Source organism: Natator depressus, chromosome 18 (genome assembly GCF_965152275.1).
Source record: "Natator depressus isolate rNatDep1 chromosome 18, rNatDep2.hap1, whole genome shotgun sequence".
NCBI lineage: Eukaryota > Metazoa > Chordata > Testudines > Cheloniidae > Natator > Natator depressus.
Window position 1 is genome coordinate 2956585 of NC_134251.1, and position 20449 is coordinate 2977033.

Sequence of the window (20449 nt, forward strand, 5' to 3'; positions counted from 1 at the left end):
TGAGATATTGGGCAGTTTGGGTTTGGGATACAGAGCCAGTCGGTGTGAATGTTGTCTGGGCTCCTAGTAGAGTAGAGTTGTTGGTGACTGGTGGGGAGTGAATGAGCAAATTCCTAATGGACAAATACTCCCAGTGCACACCCTGCATCATTGCTGGCCAAGAGTTTAATGGGCTATTGAGGCCAAAGCCCCCTCTCACCTGAAGAGACTGGACAGAGCATGCGCCATGGACAGAGCATGGCGCAAGCTTATGTAACTTACTGGCAAAGTGTGGGTCGTGCCCACTGCTGCCCCAGTGGCTGAGCTGCTAGAGGATAATAACCTATGACAGCTGCCAACCAATGGAGTTGCTTTGTTGGCTCAAGAGGTAGAGATCAGTGCTGAAGGTCTTAGGTTTCAAAGCCTCCAACGGGCCATGTGGTAGTTACACTTGTGCTGCCTGCTGGTGCTGGTTTGCAGGGCCCTTGGGCCACCCCCTTCCATCAGCTCCTAATTCACCAAGCTATGTTCAGATTTCAGCCTCCAGGCCACCCTGCACACAGTGTTGCCCAGGCTCCTGATGAGCTTGTTTTGACCATAGAACAATGGTCAAGATGACAATGGCTGCAGCAATTTGGATTCCTGGCACTGCTGTGCCCATAAACACACCTGCATGCTTCAGCCGCGCAGGAGCAAAGCATGGCTGGTCACTAGGCAGCCTGCAAGGGTAGGGCAAGTGCTAGAAACAGGGAGACTCAATGAGAACTGCTGCTCTTTAAAATCACCCTCTGTATTTAGGGATAGCCCAGGAACTTGGCAAACTGAAGCATTGTCCCTGCTCTCCAGGGGCCCCAGCCTGGCATCACTGGTATTGTAGCTAATAGTCTGAGTACAATGAGGATGAGGGAGTGAAATGCTGATCTACAGCTAGACCCCGTCAGGTGGCAGAGCTCCAGCAGCAAAGACAGTTAGGTGAGATCTTATAAACTGGATCCTCAACTAGTGTAAATCAGTGTTGCTCCAACAGCTGGAATTGGCTGCATTTCATGGGGTGGCTTTAGTGGTATAAATGGAGCAATGTTGACTTACCCCAGCTGAGGATCTGGCCCTCAGACTTCCCAAAACTAACTTTGTGCTGGAGGAGAGCAACAAAACCCACATCCTTGCAGATCTTCAAGGCAAACACTGGGGGATGAATATCTGCTGTGCTGTCACTTAAGAGCCCCCTCCTCTTTCCTGCGCTGCCCCCCCCCTTCAATTGCTGAAACAGCTTCTACTTAATTCCTTGGGGTGTTGGGGGAGAAGGGGTGTCAATACAGGCTGGACTAGGTATTTGAGAAATATGTAGGGGAATGTCTCTGCCCTGGACATTGCACAATCAAAGTGGCTGATCCTGCTCTCACAATCAGTGCGAGTGAGCCATTCAGCTCATGTGGACTGAAGGAGGGAGAGGGGAGTGCAGAGATCCAAGTCAATTCTCTTCTCCTCTCCCCCCCCGCTCTTTCCATTGCTCACTGGATGCCTGGGGGTGAAGTTCACCAGATCACAGCTTCACTTGTCCCCCTGAAATTGCAGAGCCCCTATGGCAAATGGGACCTGTGGAGTCAAAGCTTTAGGCAGGCAGCGGGAAAGCTGAATGGGGCACCACTCCCCTCTGGCCTAGTGTATCCCTCTTTCCAATTGAGGAGCATCTCCTCTCCCACCTGCAGCCCTTTTGCGACCAAGGAAGGAGCCTGACAGTTTACTAGAGAGATGTATTAATTTCCCTGCCTTCATAGCCGATAACAGGGTAACCCTGATGCCCCTGCCTGGACTGGCTTGGTTTCTCTCCAGCAAAACTTGACTTTCTTTTCTTCTTGCTGTATGTAAATGGAGGCCAATTGCCAGACACCCTGGCCTTTATGACAGGTTTCAGAGTAACAGCCATGCTAGTCTGTATTCACAAAAAGAAAAGGAGTACTTGTGACACCTTAGAGACTAACCAATTTATTTGAGCATAAGCTTTCGTGAGCTACAGGTGAGCTGTAGCTCATGAAAGCTTATGCTCAAATAAATTGGTTAGTCTCTAAGATGCCACAAGTCCTCCTTTTCTTTTCTCCTGGCCTTTATGTTGCTGACACTGAAATCAGCTTCCTGTATTTTAATTTTTGTGTAATTCATCCCTGGTCTGTTTACATCCCAGTAGGGCCAGACACTTCTTCCCCCCCCAAACACATGCCTCAGCCAGGTTACCACTGCCCCAGCACCGCCCTGCTCACCTGGCTCCTCCTCCCCAGTGACTCTCCTGCTCCCCCATCCTTAGCAGCAGTCACCCCAGCTCCCAAATAATCCTCCCCCTTCCTGCAGCAAGCTCTAGGAACCCCTTTCCCTTCCTTGATACAGCAAGGACCCACCTTGTGTTCTCACCTGCTGCACCAAACTCCATCCCTCCCTACCGCCACCCCCAGCAGTATTTTCTGCCAAACTTCAACCAGTTCATAGCCCACCCCCAATCTCCCAGCAGTGAGTGCAGAATTGCCACTGCAGTATGTTTCCCCATGTTTTTGTGAAGTATCATGCTGCATGGAGTAGGGGCTTTCCCCCTTTAATAGATCAGTCAGAGTCTTCTGCTGTTAGCTTAGCTCTTCCTCCTAAGATAACAGGGTTTGGAATAGACCAAGCACGGATGCAGCTCAGAGGTCACTGGGATCTCAAATTCCATCAGTTTTCCCCTAAATTCTCTCTCCAAAGTATTTATAATGTTTGTCCTGCTGGATCTGAGCAGCCCCTCTGAAATAGAACAGCACACGCGTTCCCCCCCTGCTTTAAGCTGTTTGTGAATTAGCCACCTTGGCTGCTGCAGGAAAAGAAGTGCAAAACCTGAACTCAGACCTTGCCAGAGGCAGGAGAGAAGGAAACTGTCCAAACTGGCCTTTTGCAATCTATTTGTAATTACACAGCCCATTGAAGTCAATGGGAGCATTGGATCAGGTCCATAATGGATAAGTACAATTATATCCATGGAAGGGAAAATTGTGAACATGTGATAATGAAACAGGCTCCAGCACATAGATCTGCACCTGTACTTCCATTAGAACCCTGTTCAGCTGGTCTGGCACTTTGAGAAGAAATATCTTTATAAGCTGAAATCTAGTGGAGGATCCAAAGTCTTATAATTGGAATCAAATTTGTTCCTTTTGGGGGGTACTTTCTTTCCCTCTGTTTGAGAAGAGCAGTAAATCCACAGTTTCTGACATTTTCACTGTCTGATTTTTAAAGGGATGCTGTCAACTTGTAATCTAGTCTACTTCAAAAATGACCCGTAGTTACATTTGCTGTGCCTGCCTCAGAGTCTTGCTGGCAATCTTTGTAGTTACACAAACACATTTTCTTATAAAAAGTTTTTCTCTTCCCTGTTGCAGTGTGGAACCCCCCCTAGGGGAACTGACTGGGGACCGGGCGGGGGGGAAGCTGTGAAAAGTAGTAATAATAGAGGCCCAGGCCTGCAAAAGTGTGGCGGTGCCTAAGAGTATAAAATGGAGCGAAAGTAAAGCACTGGCAGCAGGCACCCGCACTGTCATGATTTAGATTTAAAAATCAATTTGTACTTTTTCAAAAAAAAATTTTTAATCGTGGTTTTTATCCTCCATCAAACCAAGCAAGGCCCCAGCCTCGGTACAGCAAACATACATTTAAAAAATAAAATGATGGGGAGAACCAGCAAAGCAACTCAAGGTGTTTAGCCAAACCTAGAGAGGGCTTTTCTCCCCCCTCCTCCCCCCCCCCCCACCCCGACCTGGGACAGTGACTGTCTGCCCTGTTTAATCCTCCTCGGGATCAGGGATGTAATTGATTGACCTGCTACCGTTCTGCCAAGTGTGTTAGGCACCTCTCCCTTCTCTCCCCCCTCTGGAGGATCCCAGCTCCACCCACCCAAGAGACTCCCTGAGATTTCACATTCTGCCATGCAGACCCTGCGCAATTCACCTTCCCATCAGTAAACCTCTCCTTTCTCTGCATTCACATTCCTGCCTGTCTGCTGTGGCCTGGGGATGAGGCTGTCCTTTCCCTCAGGCACAGCAAGGAGGTCATTTCAGAGGTCTTGTGGTTTTGTTGACTGTCACTAGGGTGAGATCACAACTTGTCTGGCCACGTTTCTTTGCAGGCAGTTTCCTCCCAGTGGTGCTATGGCAAAGTTATCGACTTGCTGCCAGCCTGACCTGCGGAGAACTGGTTTGGTGACTCCCATCTAGTGAGGAAAAGTGTCACTGGTCTAAAGAGAGTCCAGCCTCGGGCCTGCTCAGGGGTGTGTGCTTTGTGACGGAGCAGCTTGTGACTGAGGCATATGGTCCAAGTCTGGGCTCAAGCGAAATAGCCTGTAGGTGAGGCCTGGGAATTTTTGGCATTTATCACTGCAGATGAAATCCAAACCGGAACAGAGTGTCCGTGGGGATGGAAGGAAAGGGACAGCCCTAGTGACTGGACAGTAAATTAATAGCCAGGGAGAGCTCCTTGGTTCTGTTGTTGAGCAGGAGTAGGCCGAAGGGTAGGCAGTGGTTCACCTAAGTAAGGGGGGTGATGATACTTGGCAGTGCTATCGCGTGTTCCCAGAGGATTGCAGCACGTCGTATCTGGCCTGTGCCTCTGAGGTTCCTGCACTGGCATGTATTACCAGAGTATCTGTACACACTGTGTGCTGTGGTCGCTTCACTCTCCACTGAGATGCAACCTGTTGTGGGGAGGAACATGGTAACAGCGCCCAGTAAGGCAATATGGCAAGGAGAATCTTGTCTCCAGTTGAAATGGGAGGGGGAATTTAAAGAGGCAGAAGACAGTTACCCAAAAAGGGGCTGCCAGGTTCACCACTCTTGTGAAAAATGCCATGTGGTTAGAGCCTGGCTTTTATGTCTCATCTGACATGCAGCACGTGTTGGAGATAATAAGGGAGCTAAGTTATTCACTCCATTTGGAAAACACTGCACTTGGCTTTGGCATATTCCTGGGTCTGGCTGCAGGGCCGTCCTTAGGATTTCTGGGGTCCTACACAGTATTAAACTGGTGCCCCTATCCCCAACAGCAGCCCGGGCTCGCAGCTCCGGGGGGGTGGGGAGGGGAGGAGGCAACTAAGGATACCGAGCCACCAGGCCCGCCTCACGGCGGCAGAGAGGTACAGTTCCCTACAGAGACCCCCATACCCTCTTCCTCACGCAGAATGCACGGCACAGAGCATTCGGCTCTGTGGATACGGCTCCTGCCTAAGGAGACTGCTGGGTGTGCGGGAGCCAACCCGCTCTTACCTGCTGTCATGGGCAGAGGGTGAAGCTGCCGCTTGGAGAGGCTAGCTCCCCAGCCCACCTCTTCTGCCCGTGGCCCCACTCATACTCCACCCCTGCTCTGCCCCAGGCCCTGCCCTCTCCCCACTGTCTCCCTCATCTCTTCCCTCCCTCCAGCCAAATCCCTGAACCCAAATGAAGCAAATTACATTTGAAAAAACCACTGTTCTGCAATTTCTTTCTAAAGAAAATGGAGCATGTTTTCCACTGCATGTCAGATGGTGAAGTCTGGACACGCAGAAGGTACCTAATTAAAAAGCACTAACTTTGGGAATAAAAAATGTCAGTCACAGGTTTTTTGATATACCCTGAAGTTTGTCAGAGATTTATTTGCAAGAACTTTATAGTAAGGGCAAGTCAGCTGTCCTGCTGAATACAACATTAAATATTATGGAATACATAAAAGAACAGCTCTTCTGTTTTACATTTTCTTAATCAGTATTTCTAAGCTGATTTTATATTTAAAATGTACTCTTTAGCCTTCATAAAGTAATCCATTCCAGATTACTACATATTTAACTCACTGAAGCAAAGACATTATTTTAAATTAATCAGTCACAGAGGTTTAGTGTGTTCAAAACAATGTTCATTGCTTTTAGAAAAAGGGAACACTAATTTACTTTGTGTGATCTCTGTAATAATAGACATGTTTATGAAATTTCACCAACTTTAAGAAATGTTTCCAAAGATTTTAGGCATAACAAGGGTTTTATACCTTACTGAGGTACTGATTTTTCTGGAGGGTTCTCTTAAAACTAGTTCATCAAATAGAGTCCCTTTAAGGAAAGGAAAGAGTCCCTTTAAGGGCTCTCTTCAACAGGGGGTGAAGGGAGAAAGGGATGGACAGGAAGACTTTGGAAGCAAGTTTTTTTTTATACTATAGTCATTAAAATTAAAATGTGTATTTTAGATAAGCGTGGTCTTTTGAATGATTTATTTAAAAAACTGTCTGAAGATCCAAGCATTTAAGGCTAAAGATGAATACTCAGATTGCACATCTAAAAATCTATGCAAGGATTTTTTTTAGAGATATGAGTTTATAATCTTCAGCAACACACTATTGAAATATTTTTAAAGCAAATTTTAAACTAAGGTCCTGTAGACTAACATGTTCTGAGTAAATATTACAGCAATGCATAACTGTTTTTGTCAGTAAATTCAGAAACCTGGGGGTTGGCAAATGCCTGTTAAATGGCTTCATTACCACCTGAATGGCTCTTAACCCTTTCAATGTTGTGCTAATAGGTCTGGCAGGCTGGAAGGCTTTTTCACCTTTAACTAGATCCCCTCCGGAGGAAGACTCACCAGGCTGCAGCTTTCAGAGTAACAGCCGTGTTAGTCTGTATTCGCAAAAAGAAAAGGAGTACTTGTGGCACCTTAGAGACTAACCAATTTATTTGAGCATGAGCTTTCGTGAGCTACAGCTCACTTCATCAGATGCAACAGGCTGCAGCTGTTAGCTGTTGGAGCCTGCAGGAAGGGTCAGAACACAGATAGGAAGAGGTGGGAGGGTAGACACTAAGACCCAGGGGTGCCCCAAATTTTCAGGTGTCCTACGCAGCTGTGTATGCCTAAGGGCAACTGCATATGCCTAAGAACAGCCCTGTCTGGCTGCCAGGTCTGGGAACTCTCCGAGCTTGTGAGAGGCTGGATGGTTGAGTGCTTATGGACATTAGCCTGGGACTTAGGACAGTGCTACTCAAAGTGGTGGTCTGCGGATGGGTGCCGGTCCGTGAGCCATTGGCTGCCGGTCTGCGCGCACATTGGAAAAAAAAAATTGCTGGTCCCCCACATCAGAGAGCTTGAGAAACACTGACTTAGGAGACTCCAGTTCAATTCCCTGCTCTGCCACAGCCTTCATATGTGACCTTGGGCAAGTTGCTTGTATTATGTGCCTCAGTTTCCCCACTGATCAGTGGAGATAATATCCCTGCCCTGCCTCAGGGGTGTGTGAGGATAAATACATTAAGGATTGTGAGATCCTTAGCTGCTACAGAGGAGATCCGGATAAGAACCATAGGTAGATAAATGTCTGGCTAATTCCAGCTGGACTATCCCATATTAGTTTGGGGCGGGAGCTTAATATGTAAAATCTCTAAAGTTACAGCACAGAGCATGGGTGGATCTGTGCAGATAATGGGTGAGGAGTGAGACTTCATTGTTTTCTAGGCTTCGTGCAGGGCCTGTGAGCAGGGTGAATGTCGTTCGGCATGAGCCTGGGTCTGTCCCCAACTGACTGGATTTCCTTCTGCTCCTGGTGCAGGTGATTGAAGAGTTCTACAACCAGACGTGGCTAACTCGCTATGAGGAACCAATCACCACTGGCACCCTTACCACCCTGTGGTCCCTCTCTGTTGCCATATTCTCTGTTGGGGGAATGGTTGGATCTTTCTCTGTTGGGCTGTTCGTCAATCGCTTTGGCCGGTAAGTACTGTGCGTGCTGGAACTGCTCTGTCCATCCTGGGGCTGGTGGGGGCTCATCACCTTAGTATCTGGGTACATCACAATCAGCTCCCGCAAGTGGTAGGGCAATACTGTTATCCCCCTGAATGCCTCCCATACCATCCTCTTCTGGCCTCCCAAGCACACACACCATCACCTCCATCAGGCTGTATAAAAGGCAGCCTCTTAAATCCTCTTCCTTGTCTGTTAATTTCATCACATTGGAATCCTCTTGAAATCCCTCCACTGGCTCCTCATCAGATCTAAGCTTCTTGTCACTGCATAACTCTGCCCCTGCCTCCTCATCCTCCCTCCTCCTACTCCACCAGCATTCCCAGGCTTGCTCACCTCTGTCAGCTCCTCCCCAGGCCTGTCTGTGCCTTTTCTGTCATGCCCCACCATGCATGGCACCAACTCCATGAGCTTATCCACAAGGCCCCTGCTCTGCTGTGTTTCAGCCCCTCTTTGGCTGTGCTCCCTACCGTGAACTGAGATGACTTGTGTATCAGCTGCCTGTGGCTGTTCCCTTTCCTCTATCTCCAGAGCAAGGGCCGCCCTTCTTTGATGTCTGGAAAATGCCCAGCAGACAGTGGGCACTACAGAACGGGTCCTGAGCGACAGCAGAATTCATTGACTTACCCACAGCCTCAGAGAGGCAGGAACAGAGCACAGAGCTCTTGAGTCCTAAGCCACGGCTTTACCTATAAAACCACTGAGCTGTACTCAGGCAGTGCGACCCCACTCTCTTCTGAGAAAATGGGAACCTGGAGCCAGGACTGCTTAGTGCAGAATCCCCTCCACACAGGCCAAATGTGTGTAATCTCCATGTCCAGTAGAGTTTCTCTATTGGCCTCTCCAGCTTTGCGTGCACACTCCTGTCAAACAAAGCTGCATTGAGAAAGTAAATAAGGAAGTGTTGGTTACTACTTCTCATAACGCAAGAACTAGGGTCACCAAATGAAATTAATGGGCAGCAGGTTTAAAACAAATAAAAGGAAGTAGTTCTTCACACAACACACAGTCAACCTGTGGAACTCCTTGCCTGAGGATGTTGTGAAGGCCAAGACCATACCAGGGTTCAAAAAAACTAGATAAATTCATGGAGGATAGGGCCATCAATGGCTATTAGCCAGGATGGGGAGGGATGGTGTCCCTAGCCTCTGTTTGGCAGAAGCTGGGAACAAGCAGCAGGGGATGGATCACTTGATTGCCTTTTCTGTTCATTCCCTCTGGGGCACCTGGCACTGGCCACTGTCAGTAGACAGGATACGAGACGAGATGGACCATTGATCTGACCCAGTGTGGCTGTTCTTATGTTCTTATTGTGCTTGGGTCCTCAGGTTGCCTTTTGCTGTCAAAGGAGAATTTCATCTCTCCCTTCATGACTAGACCCAGTGTCTCCATCACAGCTGCTTGGAGAGCTTTGCTCATACTTTGTGTGAAGGCTCATGAGTGTAATCATTACCCCACACTGGTGTTAGGCCTTGTTTGGTGGGTGGCTCTGGCCTCAGATAGGGTGACCAGGTGTCTGGTTTTCGCCCTGAACACCTGGTCGAAAAGAGATCCTGGCGGCTCCGGTCAGCACCGCTGACTGGGCCAGTGACCGTCCAGTTGGCGGCACTGCACAGTGGGGCTCCCGGAAGCAGCGGCTCCTACCCGTAGGGGCAGCCAAGGGGCTCTGGCCAAGCACCACCCCCTCAGCTCCCATTGGCCAGGCACTGCGACTAATGGGAGCTACAGGGGCAGCGCCTGTGGATGGGGCAGCATGCAGAGCCACCTGGCCATGGAGCCCCCACCCCTCCCCCCCATACTCCAAACCCCTCGGCTCCACCCGTCAGCCCGGAGCCCCTTGTGCACCACAAACCTCTCATCCCTGGCCCCACCCCAGAGCCCACACCCCCAGCCAGAACCCTCACCCCTCTTGCATCCCAACCCACTGCCTCAGCTTGGGGCCCCCTCCTGCACTCTGAACTCATTTCTGGCCCCACCCCTTCCCCAATGTCCCAGCCCCCTGAGCCAGCCTGGTGAGTGAGGGTGGGAGAGCGGGGGAGGGGGATAGAGTGAACAGGGGGTGGGGCCTCAGAGATGAGGCGGGCTATGGGCAGGGCCTCAGGGGCGGGGCTGGGCAAGGGTGTTCAGTTTTGTGCGAGTAGAAAGTTGGCAACCCTAGCCTTAGATCATTGCAACAAAGTATTTGAAAACCAAGTAGAGTTTTCGCCCATCCTTGCTTTAACAATTTTTTGTATTTCATGCAGCTTGGACACTGGAAACTGCTTTGTGTTTAATTTTCTACTTCTTCATTCCACTTCATTTCTCGTTCACATGTTCTGCACCTATTGTCTTTGCCACTGATTCTCTTTCCACAATTAGGCTTTGGAAACCTTCCTCTTTTCTTTCTACCAAGAACTAAAATTTGGGCTTTTTGTGATTTTCCCAGTACCCCTTGGATGCAGCATTGGGACAGCTGTCCTGCTGCTGGTCCTGAACTCCATGTCTTTGCCTCCCCAGACGTAACTCCATGCTGATGTCAAACAGTCTCGCCTTCCTGGCGGCCATCCTGATGGGGTTCTCCAAGGTGGCTTATTCCTTCGAGATGCTGATCCTGGGCCGCTTCATCGTCGGGTTGTATTCTGGCCTCACCACTGGCTTCGTGCCCATGTATGTGGGTGAGGTGTCTCCGACAGCGCTGAGAGGGGCTCTTGGAACATTCCACCAGCTTGGCATAGTTGTGGGCATCCTCATCGCACAGGTGAGTTCTCCAAGGCACCTGCTGCTGCACTGGCCAGTCCATGGTACGCTGACAAATGGTCGGTTTCCCAAGAATTCATCTGGTTTCCTGCCTTTGTTTTTAATGTTGCATTGACCAGTTGGTGAGTTTTTATCAACGCTGATTGGAGATGTTTGAGGTGCTTTGAGAGACAAAGGGTGGACTGGGGCCAGGGCACTGGATTGGGATTGAGGAGCTCTGGGTTCCGTTCTGAGCTCTGCTAGTGACTTGCTGTGTGACTTGGGCAAGCCTTGTAATCTCTGTGTGCTTGTTCCTCACCTGTAGAATGGTTATAATGACTCTCCCTGTGACCGTTGATTGTGCGCTCATTGGGGGGTGTCTGTGCAGCATCTAATACGATGGGGCCCTGTTCTTGAGGTGCTAATGTATAATGGGCAGATCTAGGTTTGGTGCTCATGAGGTCCACTGTAAATGTCATCTAATTGTGGCCTGGTATCCATGGGGACTGAAGATGCTCAATTATCTCTGGCTCCTCTAGAGAGAGACGGGGATCTGGTGCCGGTGTGCTGGCTTTGCATGTGATGATCTCTAGTGGCTGTGCACAGAGGGCGAGAGATCTAGACCTAGGGCTGCGATTCTGGTGCTGTAGTTCCCTGGTTCTCATGCTGGCCCTGCAGTCTCATGTGATCTACCTTATCCCTTATCTGGTTCCTGCATTCGTAGCATTGCTCAGGTGGAAGGAGCGGGAGCTGGTGGGACAGTATTGTCTCTAACGCAATGTGGCTTCTCTCCCTGCTGGCCTACCTGATGAGGTTTGAGTCTGCTGCTGCCTCCAAACCTAGGCCTGCTCCTTTCGCTCAGGCAGTAGAAGCGCACAGTTTCAGATTCAGACATGCCAGGTTCAGTCCCTGCCGCTGACCCCACTGGGGCCCATCGGTGGTTGGGTTTAGTGTGTAGGTGCGGGGTGGCCTGTGATACACTGGAGGCTGGACTAGAGAATCTGGCCTTACGCGCTGTCTGTTACCATGGCGTTTGCAGGAAGGGCTAAGCTTGTTGTCTCTCTACAGGTGTTTGGGATGGACTTAATCATGGGGAACGAGTCGCTCTGGCCCCTCCTGCTGGGCTTCACCTTTGTCCCTTCCCTGCTGCAATGTATCATCCTGCCCTTCGCCCCTGAGAGCCCCCGGTTCCTCCTTATCAATCGCAATGAGGAGAACAAAGCCAAGAGTGGTGAGTTGGCCTCCCCCGCCCGGGGAAAGGCCCTAGGGGGCCTGCTCCCTTCAGCATTCCTCACCTCTCCACCTCCTTCCCCCCAGTCCTGAAGAAGCTCAGAGGGACGACAGACGTCAGCAGCGACCTGCAGGAGATGAAGGAAGAGAGCCGGCAGATGATGAGGGAGAAGAAGGTCACAATACTGGAGCTCTTCCGCTCCCCTTTGTATCAACAGCCGATCCTCATTGCCATTGTGTTGCAGCTATCTCAGCAGCTCTCGGGGATCAATGCGGTGAGTGCAGCGCTGCTGGGTCAGCTGTGCTGAGGCCTGGCCGCGGGTGGATCTCACAGGGCTGTACCAGGAGGGGGGCAGTGAGCTCTCCATCCTGCAGTGCCACATCCAGGGTCAAACGCTCCGAGTGGAACCCTTGGGCCAGTGCCCTGCCCACTTGGCCACAGTGCCTCCCATTGGTGCAGCTTTGCACACCCCTCCACACAGGGCTGTGCTGAGCACCACAACCCAGCCCTCTCTTACTCTATATACACACCCCCACGTGAATGGCATTGGTCAGACGGTTTGAAGTCATGCTCTGCCTGTAGATGCTCAGAGGCCTCAGGCTGGGACCTGCAAAGCTTGTTCATGGCGTGTTGCTTTGTTCTGTAGGTCTTCTACTATTCTACCAGCATCTTTGAAAAGTCAGGCGTGGAGCAGCCAGTCTATGCCACCATTGGCTCCGGGGTGGTGAACACTGCTTTCACGGTTGTCTCGGTGAGTGTCTGCTGAAGAGTCTTCCTTCCCACTGCCTGTCCGTAAGTCCTTGCAGGATTGAGGCCAGTGCTGGTGTGTGTGGATATGGCTGTGAGCAAGGCCCCATTAGATAAACACCTACCCAAATGTGATGCTATACCTCTACCCCGATATAATGCGGGTTCACATACAATGCGATAAACCTCCGACACGCTGCTCTGAGCAGCGTGTTAAGGGTGTCGGGCCAGGCCGGGGCCGAGGGGTTGGATAAGGGGCAGAGGGTCTCAGGGGTGGTCAGGGGCTTCCCCCCCACCCCTGCCCGGATCTGGGAGGCAGGAGCTGTGGGGGAGGGGGGCACTTTTGGGGGCCCCACAGTCCCAGAGTGGCCTGGGGGATTAGCAGGGGGCCAGGAGCAGCCCGTTCCAATTCCCTTGCCCTGGCCCCAGCCGTGTCACTTGGGGGAAGGGATTCCCCCCGGCACTCACCGGCAGCGGTGGAAGCAGAGCAGCCTGGCCCCAGCCCGCTCCACTCTGCCAGCTCCCAGCCGCGGCGCTCCGCTTCCTGCCACAGGTGAGTGAGGGACCTTCCCCCCCCCGCCGCACACACGCACAGAGCGACATGGCTGGGGCCAGGGCAAGGAAAGCAGAGCGGGATGGGGCTGCGTCGCTCTGCGTCCCACCGCTGCCAGTGAGTGCCTGTCAGGGGGCGGGGGTGTGGGTGTGGATAGGGGTCGGAGCAGTCAGGGGACAGGGAGCAGAGGGGTTGGGTAGGGGTTGGGGTCCTGGGGGTGATTAGGGACAGGGGTCTCTGGAGGGGGCAGTCAGGGAACAAGGAACGGGGGGGCCAAAGCAAGTTCGATACAAAGCGGTCTCCCCTATAACGTGGTGAGATTTTTTTTGTCCTCAGAGGACCGCGTTCTATCGGGGTAGAGGTGTACTTCACACTGCTCTAGCGCTCCCCCTCCGTTGATCTCAGAGCTCTTTGCCAAACGTGGTGAGAAATGTCCCGCATTTCACAGCTGGAGAAACTGAAGCTAGTGTAGCTAATGGCAGCCTTGTTAGAGGTGTCGAGCCCTGCAGGTCCCACTGGCATTAGTGCCTCTGAAAACTGTGCCACAAGTGACTTACCCAAGGCCATGGAATGAAACTGCAGCAGCGCTGGGATTAGAACATTTTAGACCAGGGGTTCTCAAACTTCATTGCACTGCGACTCCCTTCTCTCCAACAAAAATTACTACACAACCCCAGGAGCCTGAGCCTGCCTGAGCCCCACCACCCCAGGTGTGGGGACCGAAACTGAAGCCTGAGCCCCGCTGCTCCGGGCGGTGGGGCTTGGGCTTCAGCCACCGGCCATGGGTTAGAAAGGATGAGCGTGTTCCCCAGAGAGGGGTATTGGTGGGGCCGGACATGGGTCTGTCCCCTGGTTGTAGATGTGCTGAACAGTGCTCCCCTCCCTCTGTCTGACAGCTCTTTGTGGTGGAGCGAGCCGGGCGCAGGACTCTGCACCTCATCGGCCTGGCTGGGATGGCAGGCTGTGCAGTACTCATGACCATTGCCCTGGTGCTGCTGGTGAGTGATTGTTCTGAGTTCAGAGTAACCGGTTTCGGGGTTGGGTGCCACCTGGAGATACACCCACTGAGTAATACAAGGGAAGGAAGGGGTGAGGCACTGAGCACTCAGGTGGTGGTAGTAACTCGGGAGGCTGGTCGAAAGGGAGACCTTGCAGGGATGATGTCACATTGTTGGCCAATCAACGCTGCCTGAATCCCTGATGTCATTTCAAGAAACCCTTCCTCCATGGGGTCGTAATTCTGGAGAATGCTGGCTCCTGGGATGGCAGTGCTCATTGCTTCAGAGGCAAGACACCTGCCTCCAGGCTTGTCCAGCACCAAAGTTAATCCCCAGCCCACTGGAAGCACCTTGAGATCATTTGTCAAAGGAATACAACGGGGTATTTCAGCTTCCTGAAAGTGGGGGGGGCCCTGGCCTCCTGCCCCTCACACCCCACCCCCATTCCGGTGCTCCGGAACACAGTTGTACCAGAGATGCAGGGTCCACGTATGTTTGGAACAAATTAATGCTCTTCTCTCTTTCCCTGTGCTAGGACCAAATGGCCTGGATGTCCTACATCAGCATCATTGCCATCTTTGGGTTTGTGGCTTTCTTTGAGATTGGCCCAGGCCCCATCCCTTGGTTTATCGTGGCAGAATTGTTCAGCCAAGGCCCTCGCCCTGCTGCCTTCGCCGTTGCCGGCTTGTCCAATTGGACCTCCAACTTCATCGTGGGCATGGGCTTCCAGTATGTGGAGGTAATTCCCCTGCCCTGATTCTCCCCCAGCTCTGTGAGTGCTGAGGACATAAGGCTGCTGTGAGCCACTCTGGCAGAATTTCACTTTCCCGAGAGGGGCTGGGACTGGAGCTGTAGGTGGGACTGAGCAATGCAGCCTGCATCCACGCCTGGATTGGGGCTTCCCCCCAGTTTGATCTGGGCTTGTGGTTTGGGCCCATTTCTCTCTGCAGCCAGATAGGCTGGCAAATGGTGTTAGAGAAGGGATGCTCTAATGGATGCAGCCACCTACTGGGGCAGTGCAGGGATACCCGAGTAGGACAGAGACTGATTAGCATCCAAGAGGTGTCCGTGGGTTCTACCCCCCGAGTATTCTAGAGAGCGTCCAGCTGCTTACGTCCTGGCTGCGTTTGGTTCCCTGGCTTTCTGTAAAGACCAAATGCGCAGCTGCACGCTGGATGATGCTAGCGAAGTTTAACTGCCTCATCTCTTGCAAGCCCTGAGCAAAGGAAAGTCCATATCAGTATCCCTGTTGTATGGCCCAGTGAGGCTAAATGACTTGTAGTGGAGCCAGGGATAGCACCCAGCACTTCGGAGCCCCCAGCAGTGCCCACCACACCACCCTGCTGCCTCCTATGCAAGCTAACCAGAAAGACCCATGTGTATTTCCCCAGTGGGGGCCTGCCACCGCTCTGCCTCTGCCAGTGCCTCAAAGGCTTCAGTGGTGCCTGAGCCGTGTGCTGGCTCCACCCCCGGAGCGGAGTTTCACTTGCAGTGAATGGTACAAAGACACAGGCCAGGTCACCTTGTGAGGATCTGCCCTGCTGAAAGGGCACACCCAACCCAAACAGCTCAGCATTGCTCAGCCAGGAAAATCTCTTGCTTCCCACACGAATGGGTCTGGCCAGGTTGCCCCTGGCTGCTCAGGGCCCTGTGAGAGCATGAGGCTCATGCTCAGCGTGGCGTAGGACTTTGGTCTGAATGAGGCAGCTCCCCAAGCTACTCAGGCGGAGGAGATGCAGGTTTGCAGCTCTTCTTATGTGAGTAAGCAACTGAGACTGAGCTCAGTCTGCTGCTGGTGCCTTTCTAACCCCAGGATCAGCTCTGTACATGACCCTCTAGGTACAAAACTGCCTAGCAAAGTCATGGGCCAGGTTGCGCCATCACAAAGGCAGAGCTAGGGCACATCCTTTTGGTGAAAGGTCACCTGGGGTTGGGTTCAGGTGTGTTCGATAGCTGTCTGTATAGAAACAGATAAGGAGGCAGTGGATGTTGCTCAGGAATTGGTAGCATAATGCCTGGCAAGCTCTGTGGTGCCTCTGAGCGCCCCAAACCAGGCAAGCCCTGTGCCAATGCCCATTGGCACCTCCAGGAAACATACTCACCGATTCCCTGGCTGTTCCTTTCCAGCAACTCTGCGGCCCGTATGTCTTCATCATCTTCACGGTGCTGCTGATCCTCTTCTTCATCTTCACCTACTTCAAGGTGCCCGAGACAAGGGGCCGGACCTTCGACGAGATCGCCTCCGGGTTCCGCCAGGGCGGTGCCAGCCAGAGTGACAAGACGCCTGACGAGTTCCACAGCTTGGGAGCAGACTCCCAGGTCTAACGAGCCAGCTGCTCGTCCCTCTGCTCCAACCACGGAACTTCACTCCCAGGGGTTTTAACACTGGTGCAGAAACCAGGCAGGAGGGATGAGCGGGGAGAGGGGGTGGCGGGCGCATTTGTTCCATCTCTAGAGTCCCCCAGCAATATACTGACACACATTTGCTAGGAACAATTTTAGCTGGTTTCATGTCCAGGATTTCAAATATGATAGATTCAGAAACAACTACTAACGTTTTAAACCAACCAACCACCTCCAGCTTTGTGAGCCGGAGGCGGCTCCCTTATTAATGAAGCGACAGATTTTTTTAATTAGAAGGTTTTAAAGGTCAATACTTTTAAAGGTTTTAATCACTGAAGAAAGCCTGTTGTTTTATTAAGTATTTAAAAAAGCAGATTTTTAATGTCTCAAACAGTCTAAAATTTCAAACCCCCCAGTGGGCTGGGGGAGCAGGATTCTACCCACCAGGGACCACGGGGGAGGGGCCAAGGACTGTAATGTTAATGGATTCATTCTGATCCTCTACAGGTCTGAGCAGTAGCTACAGCTGAACTGTGCCCCAGGAGAAACTCTGAAAGGGCTGTAGGACTGTAGTGATACATGGACAGTCCTAGGGGGACCTGCCTTCTGGGCTCATCACCACATCTCCCAGCATTTAGAGTCTCCAGTGGCAGCTTCTCAGTCCTTCTGAACCTGTCCCCAGCTGAATATACTTCCCTCACGTGAATGAATCATTTCCTCTGAGTCAGATGGGTATAGTTTGGGTGGGGTGAGATTTTTGTTGGTGGGGGGAAGGGAATTAAAAACTACTGTGTTTTCTTTTTTTTTTAGTCGGGCAATATTTGCCTTATAGGTCAATTGCCGTGAATATGGACAGGGAAGCCTCACTACTGAAAAACCAGCAACCTGCCCCCTTGGCTCATTGTTAAAAACAAACCAACACACCAGAATTGAAATCCAGTCTTGCTTTGCTCCCACCACAAGCAACCCTTGTGTTGAAGGTATATTTAAGAAGCAGTAGTGGTATGTTTACAGGCCGCAAAAGCCAGTTTGGGGCAAAATAAACTGGGTGACACAACACACACACTAGCCCAGTCACTACCTTGTAAGTCCGAGACTCTCAGAAATTAATCACAGGTTTCAGAGTAGCAGCAGTGTTCATCTGTATTTGCAAAAAGAAAAGGAGGACTTGTGGCACCTTAGAGACTAACCAATTTGAGCATAAGCTCACGAAAGCTTATGCTCAAATAAATGTTAGTCTCTAAGGTGCCACAAGTCCTCCCTTTCTTTTTGAGAAATTAATCAGTTGAATGGAGACATACATTTCCTGCTTTGTGTATAGACTGGAAGATATATATTTGTTCAATGGTGTTAATAGTAGACATTAAGTTATAGTGTTTCTGATTGATTGACAAGCAAAGTACTGTAAATATTCTTGAACTATATTCACATTGTACAATGTAAACAAAGTATAGATACAAAGGTATAGTTTCTATAGCAACTGTAATGAAATGCTTGTTCAATAGAATGAATTACTTTTGTATAGTTAACTTACCTGCACTGTAGTTGCATCTGTTGCACTGAATTTTAGTCTTAGCATATTACAAACAAACACCCTGTCCTTTTAGAGGCTCATGGCACGTTTCCAAAGCCACCTGCAGCTATTTAATAATATTTTTTATTTATTTGTTTTTAAAGTGGCTACATGACCACACTTGAAAGAAAATAAACTTAGAAAAAAATCATCTCTCTGTGTACAGCGCAAAGTCCGAAAGACTAACTGTTTTTTAAAAAAATAAATAAAAATAAGTGCCAAGAGAAGGAAGAGATACTTGTGTGGTGTGGAAACAATTAAAAAAAAAAAAAAGTACATAGGACAAGATGTGCAGTGTTGTGTGAATTTGTTCCATTAGGGGGTGGTGGTCAGACTTTGGCCAGCTTAGGGTGTCAGGGGCAATTTACCAGAGGATGATTCTACAGGTGATTCAGCATTGTCCAGAGCGCTCTGCTGAGGGTCCTTTCTTTTGACCCCAAGACCTACATCCCTGTCCCAGTTTTTCATTCTGTTAGAGCTGTGGAAATAAGTGGATTTATTTTTTATTTTTATTTTATTAGGTCAGTGGCCAAACCAAAAAATGGAATCTAAAATTATATTATTTTTGATCTACAATAAAAAGGTTGGACATTTTCAGCAAACTAAAAATTAAAAACAAAAAAAGTTTTGGATCAAACATAAGACTTTGGAAAATGAAATTTGAATTGAAAAGTCAATTGAAATATTTAGACTGTTTTGATCACAAAAAAACCCTCCAAAAATTTGCAAAATACTCTGGTTGACCTAAATATGCACTTTTTTTTGGGTGTGGAGAAAAGTTTTGTCTGGACCACTGTGCCCAGCTCCTGTTTTTGCCCCCATAGTTCTGGGTGCTGTAGCCATCCCCTCCTCCAAGGGGAGGGCCTTGTGTTCAGGTGAGCTCTGTCCCCCATCCCAGGATTTAAATATGCTGTGTCTCCTAGAGCTAGTTTTAAAAACTTTTTTTGGGGGGGGGGGACAAAATGGACTCATTGTCAAAAATGAGCGTTCTGGTGAGGAAGACTGGTTTACAAATTTTTTAGATTTTTTTTAAATGAAACTCAAACTCACACTGTGTTTTTAGGGTACTCCCACTTCCCTCATTCCCCTCTAGCATGAAGGAAATGAGGAAGCATGAATCTTCTTCAAAAATTTGTTTTGTTTTTCAAAAAAATTAACTTCTTCTGGGATGAAAATGATCACAGAAGCAGCTATACTGGCCAGGCTCCACAGATCTCATTTTGAACCATGCTCAGGCACCTCCATTCAAAAGGAGGCTGTCCATAAAGTGGGTCAGTTTTGGCCCCTGGGTGAGACCTCTCCTATGGAGCCTGAGGGAGAGTCCTAAACTCTGTGCTTGGCAGGGTTGGGGAGGGAGTGATGGGAGGCTGTTAGGAAGAGAATTATTTCTGCCAAAGGGGCTGATTGACTCTACTGGGTGCCCAGTGCTAGCCCAGCTGGACCACAAGGGCTCCTCTTCCACAGCCCCTCTGTGACCCCAAAGCTACTTTGGGCTGGGGTTGAAGTATTATGCAAAAGCAGATGTGGAGCATGGGGGCAGAGCGAGCCCAAGGTGCATTGTGGGATTCTCCAGAGTGGCCATCTGGACTCGTAGACATGACTGTGCACAGACTGGGATAACTTGGCTCTGCCTGCTGGGGCATGAGAAGACATCTGCCATTTCATCCTTGAGCTTTTCTGGCAAAGGGTAGGAGTGCCCATTCCTCACTCCCAGCTCGGTGCTAGCTGAGGAGGGCACAGAGCAATCGCTCCTTTTTTGCTGCTAAATACAGGGCCTAGTGCAACTGTTGTTCTAATCTCCTGGGCCCCTAGCCCCATTCTGTCCATTAATTTTTAACAAACTGGGCAATGGCAGATTTAGAGTTAGTGGGGCCTTGGGTGCAGCTTCATTTTTGGGGGAGGCCCCCTGGGGATCCAGCCAAGAAAAAACATTCTCATCTCCCCTCTGCCTGTTTCTCATTCTTTCTTCTTCCTCCTATATTGTAAGTAATACAAAGTAAGTGAAAATAAAGGGAGGTACCTTGGTTAGGGTGCAGGAAGGGGTGTGGGGGTTGGGCTCTGGGAACAAGTTTGGGTGCAGGCTTTGGGCAGGGGTTTGGGGTGTGGGGGGGGGAGATGGGGTGGGCTCTGGGCTGGGGCAGGGGTTGGGGTCTGTGAGGGGTGCAGGATCTGGGAGGATGTTTGGGTGCGGGCTCTGGGCTGGGGCAGGGGGTTGGGGTATATGAGGGGTGTGGGCTTGGGGCTGGGGCAGGGGGCTGGGGTGTGGAAGGGAGAGAAGGGTATGGGCTCGGGGCTGGGGCAGGGGGTTGGGGTATGTGAGGGGTGCAGGCTCTGGGTGGATGTTTGGGTGCGGGCTGGGGTGTGGGGGGTGGGGTAGCATTTACCTTGGGCGGTGAGGCTCCCATAGCGACCAGCACACCCCGCTGGCAGCGGCTCCTTGGCGGCAGGGGGGGGGCAGGGAATCTGCGGGCACCACCCCCACAGCACCCATTGGCCACGGTTCCCAGCCAATGGGAGCTGCGGCGTTGGTGCTCAGGGCGGGAG

General features: G+C 50.7%; 1 protein-coding gene across 1 annotated transcript in view; it reads left to right on the forward strand.

The window, feature by feature from the left end:
* The window catches only part of SLC2A1 (solute carrier family 2 member 1), a 37319-nt gene extending 19798 nt beyond the window's left edge, over nt 1-17521 (forward strand). The window contains exons 3-10 of the mRNA XM_074975085.1: nt 7555-7715; nt 10242-10482; nt 11529-11691; nt 11778-11965; nt 12338-12442; nt 13888-13989; nt 14525-14728; nt 16117-17521. Of these exons, the coding sequence (XP_074831186.1) occupies nt 7555-7715; nt 10242-10482; nt 11529-11691; nt 11778-11965; nt 12338-12442; nt 13888-13989; nt 14525-14728; nt 16117-16314 (1362 nt within the window). The 3' untranslated portion in view covers nt 16315-17521. The remainder of the gene's footprint in view (nt 1-7554; nt 7716-10241; nt 10483-11528; nt 11692-11777; nt 11966-12337; nt 12443-13887; nt 13990-14524; nt 14729-16116) is intronic.
* The last annotated feature ends 2928 nt before the right edge of the window (nt 17522-20449 follow it).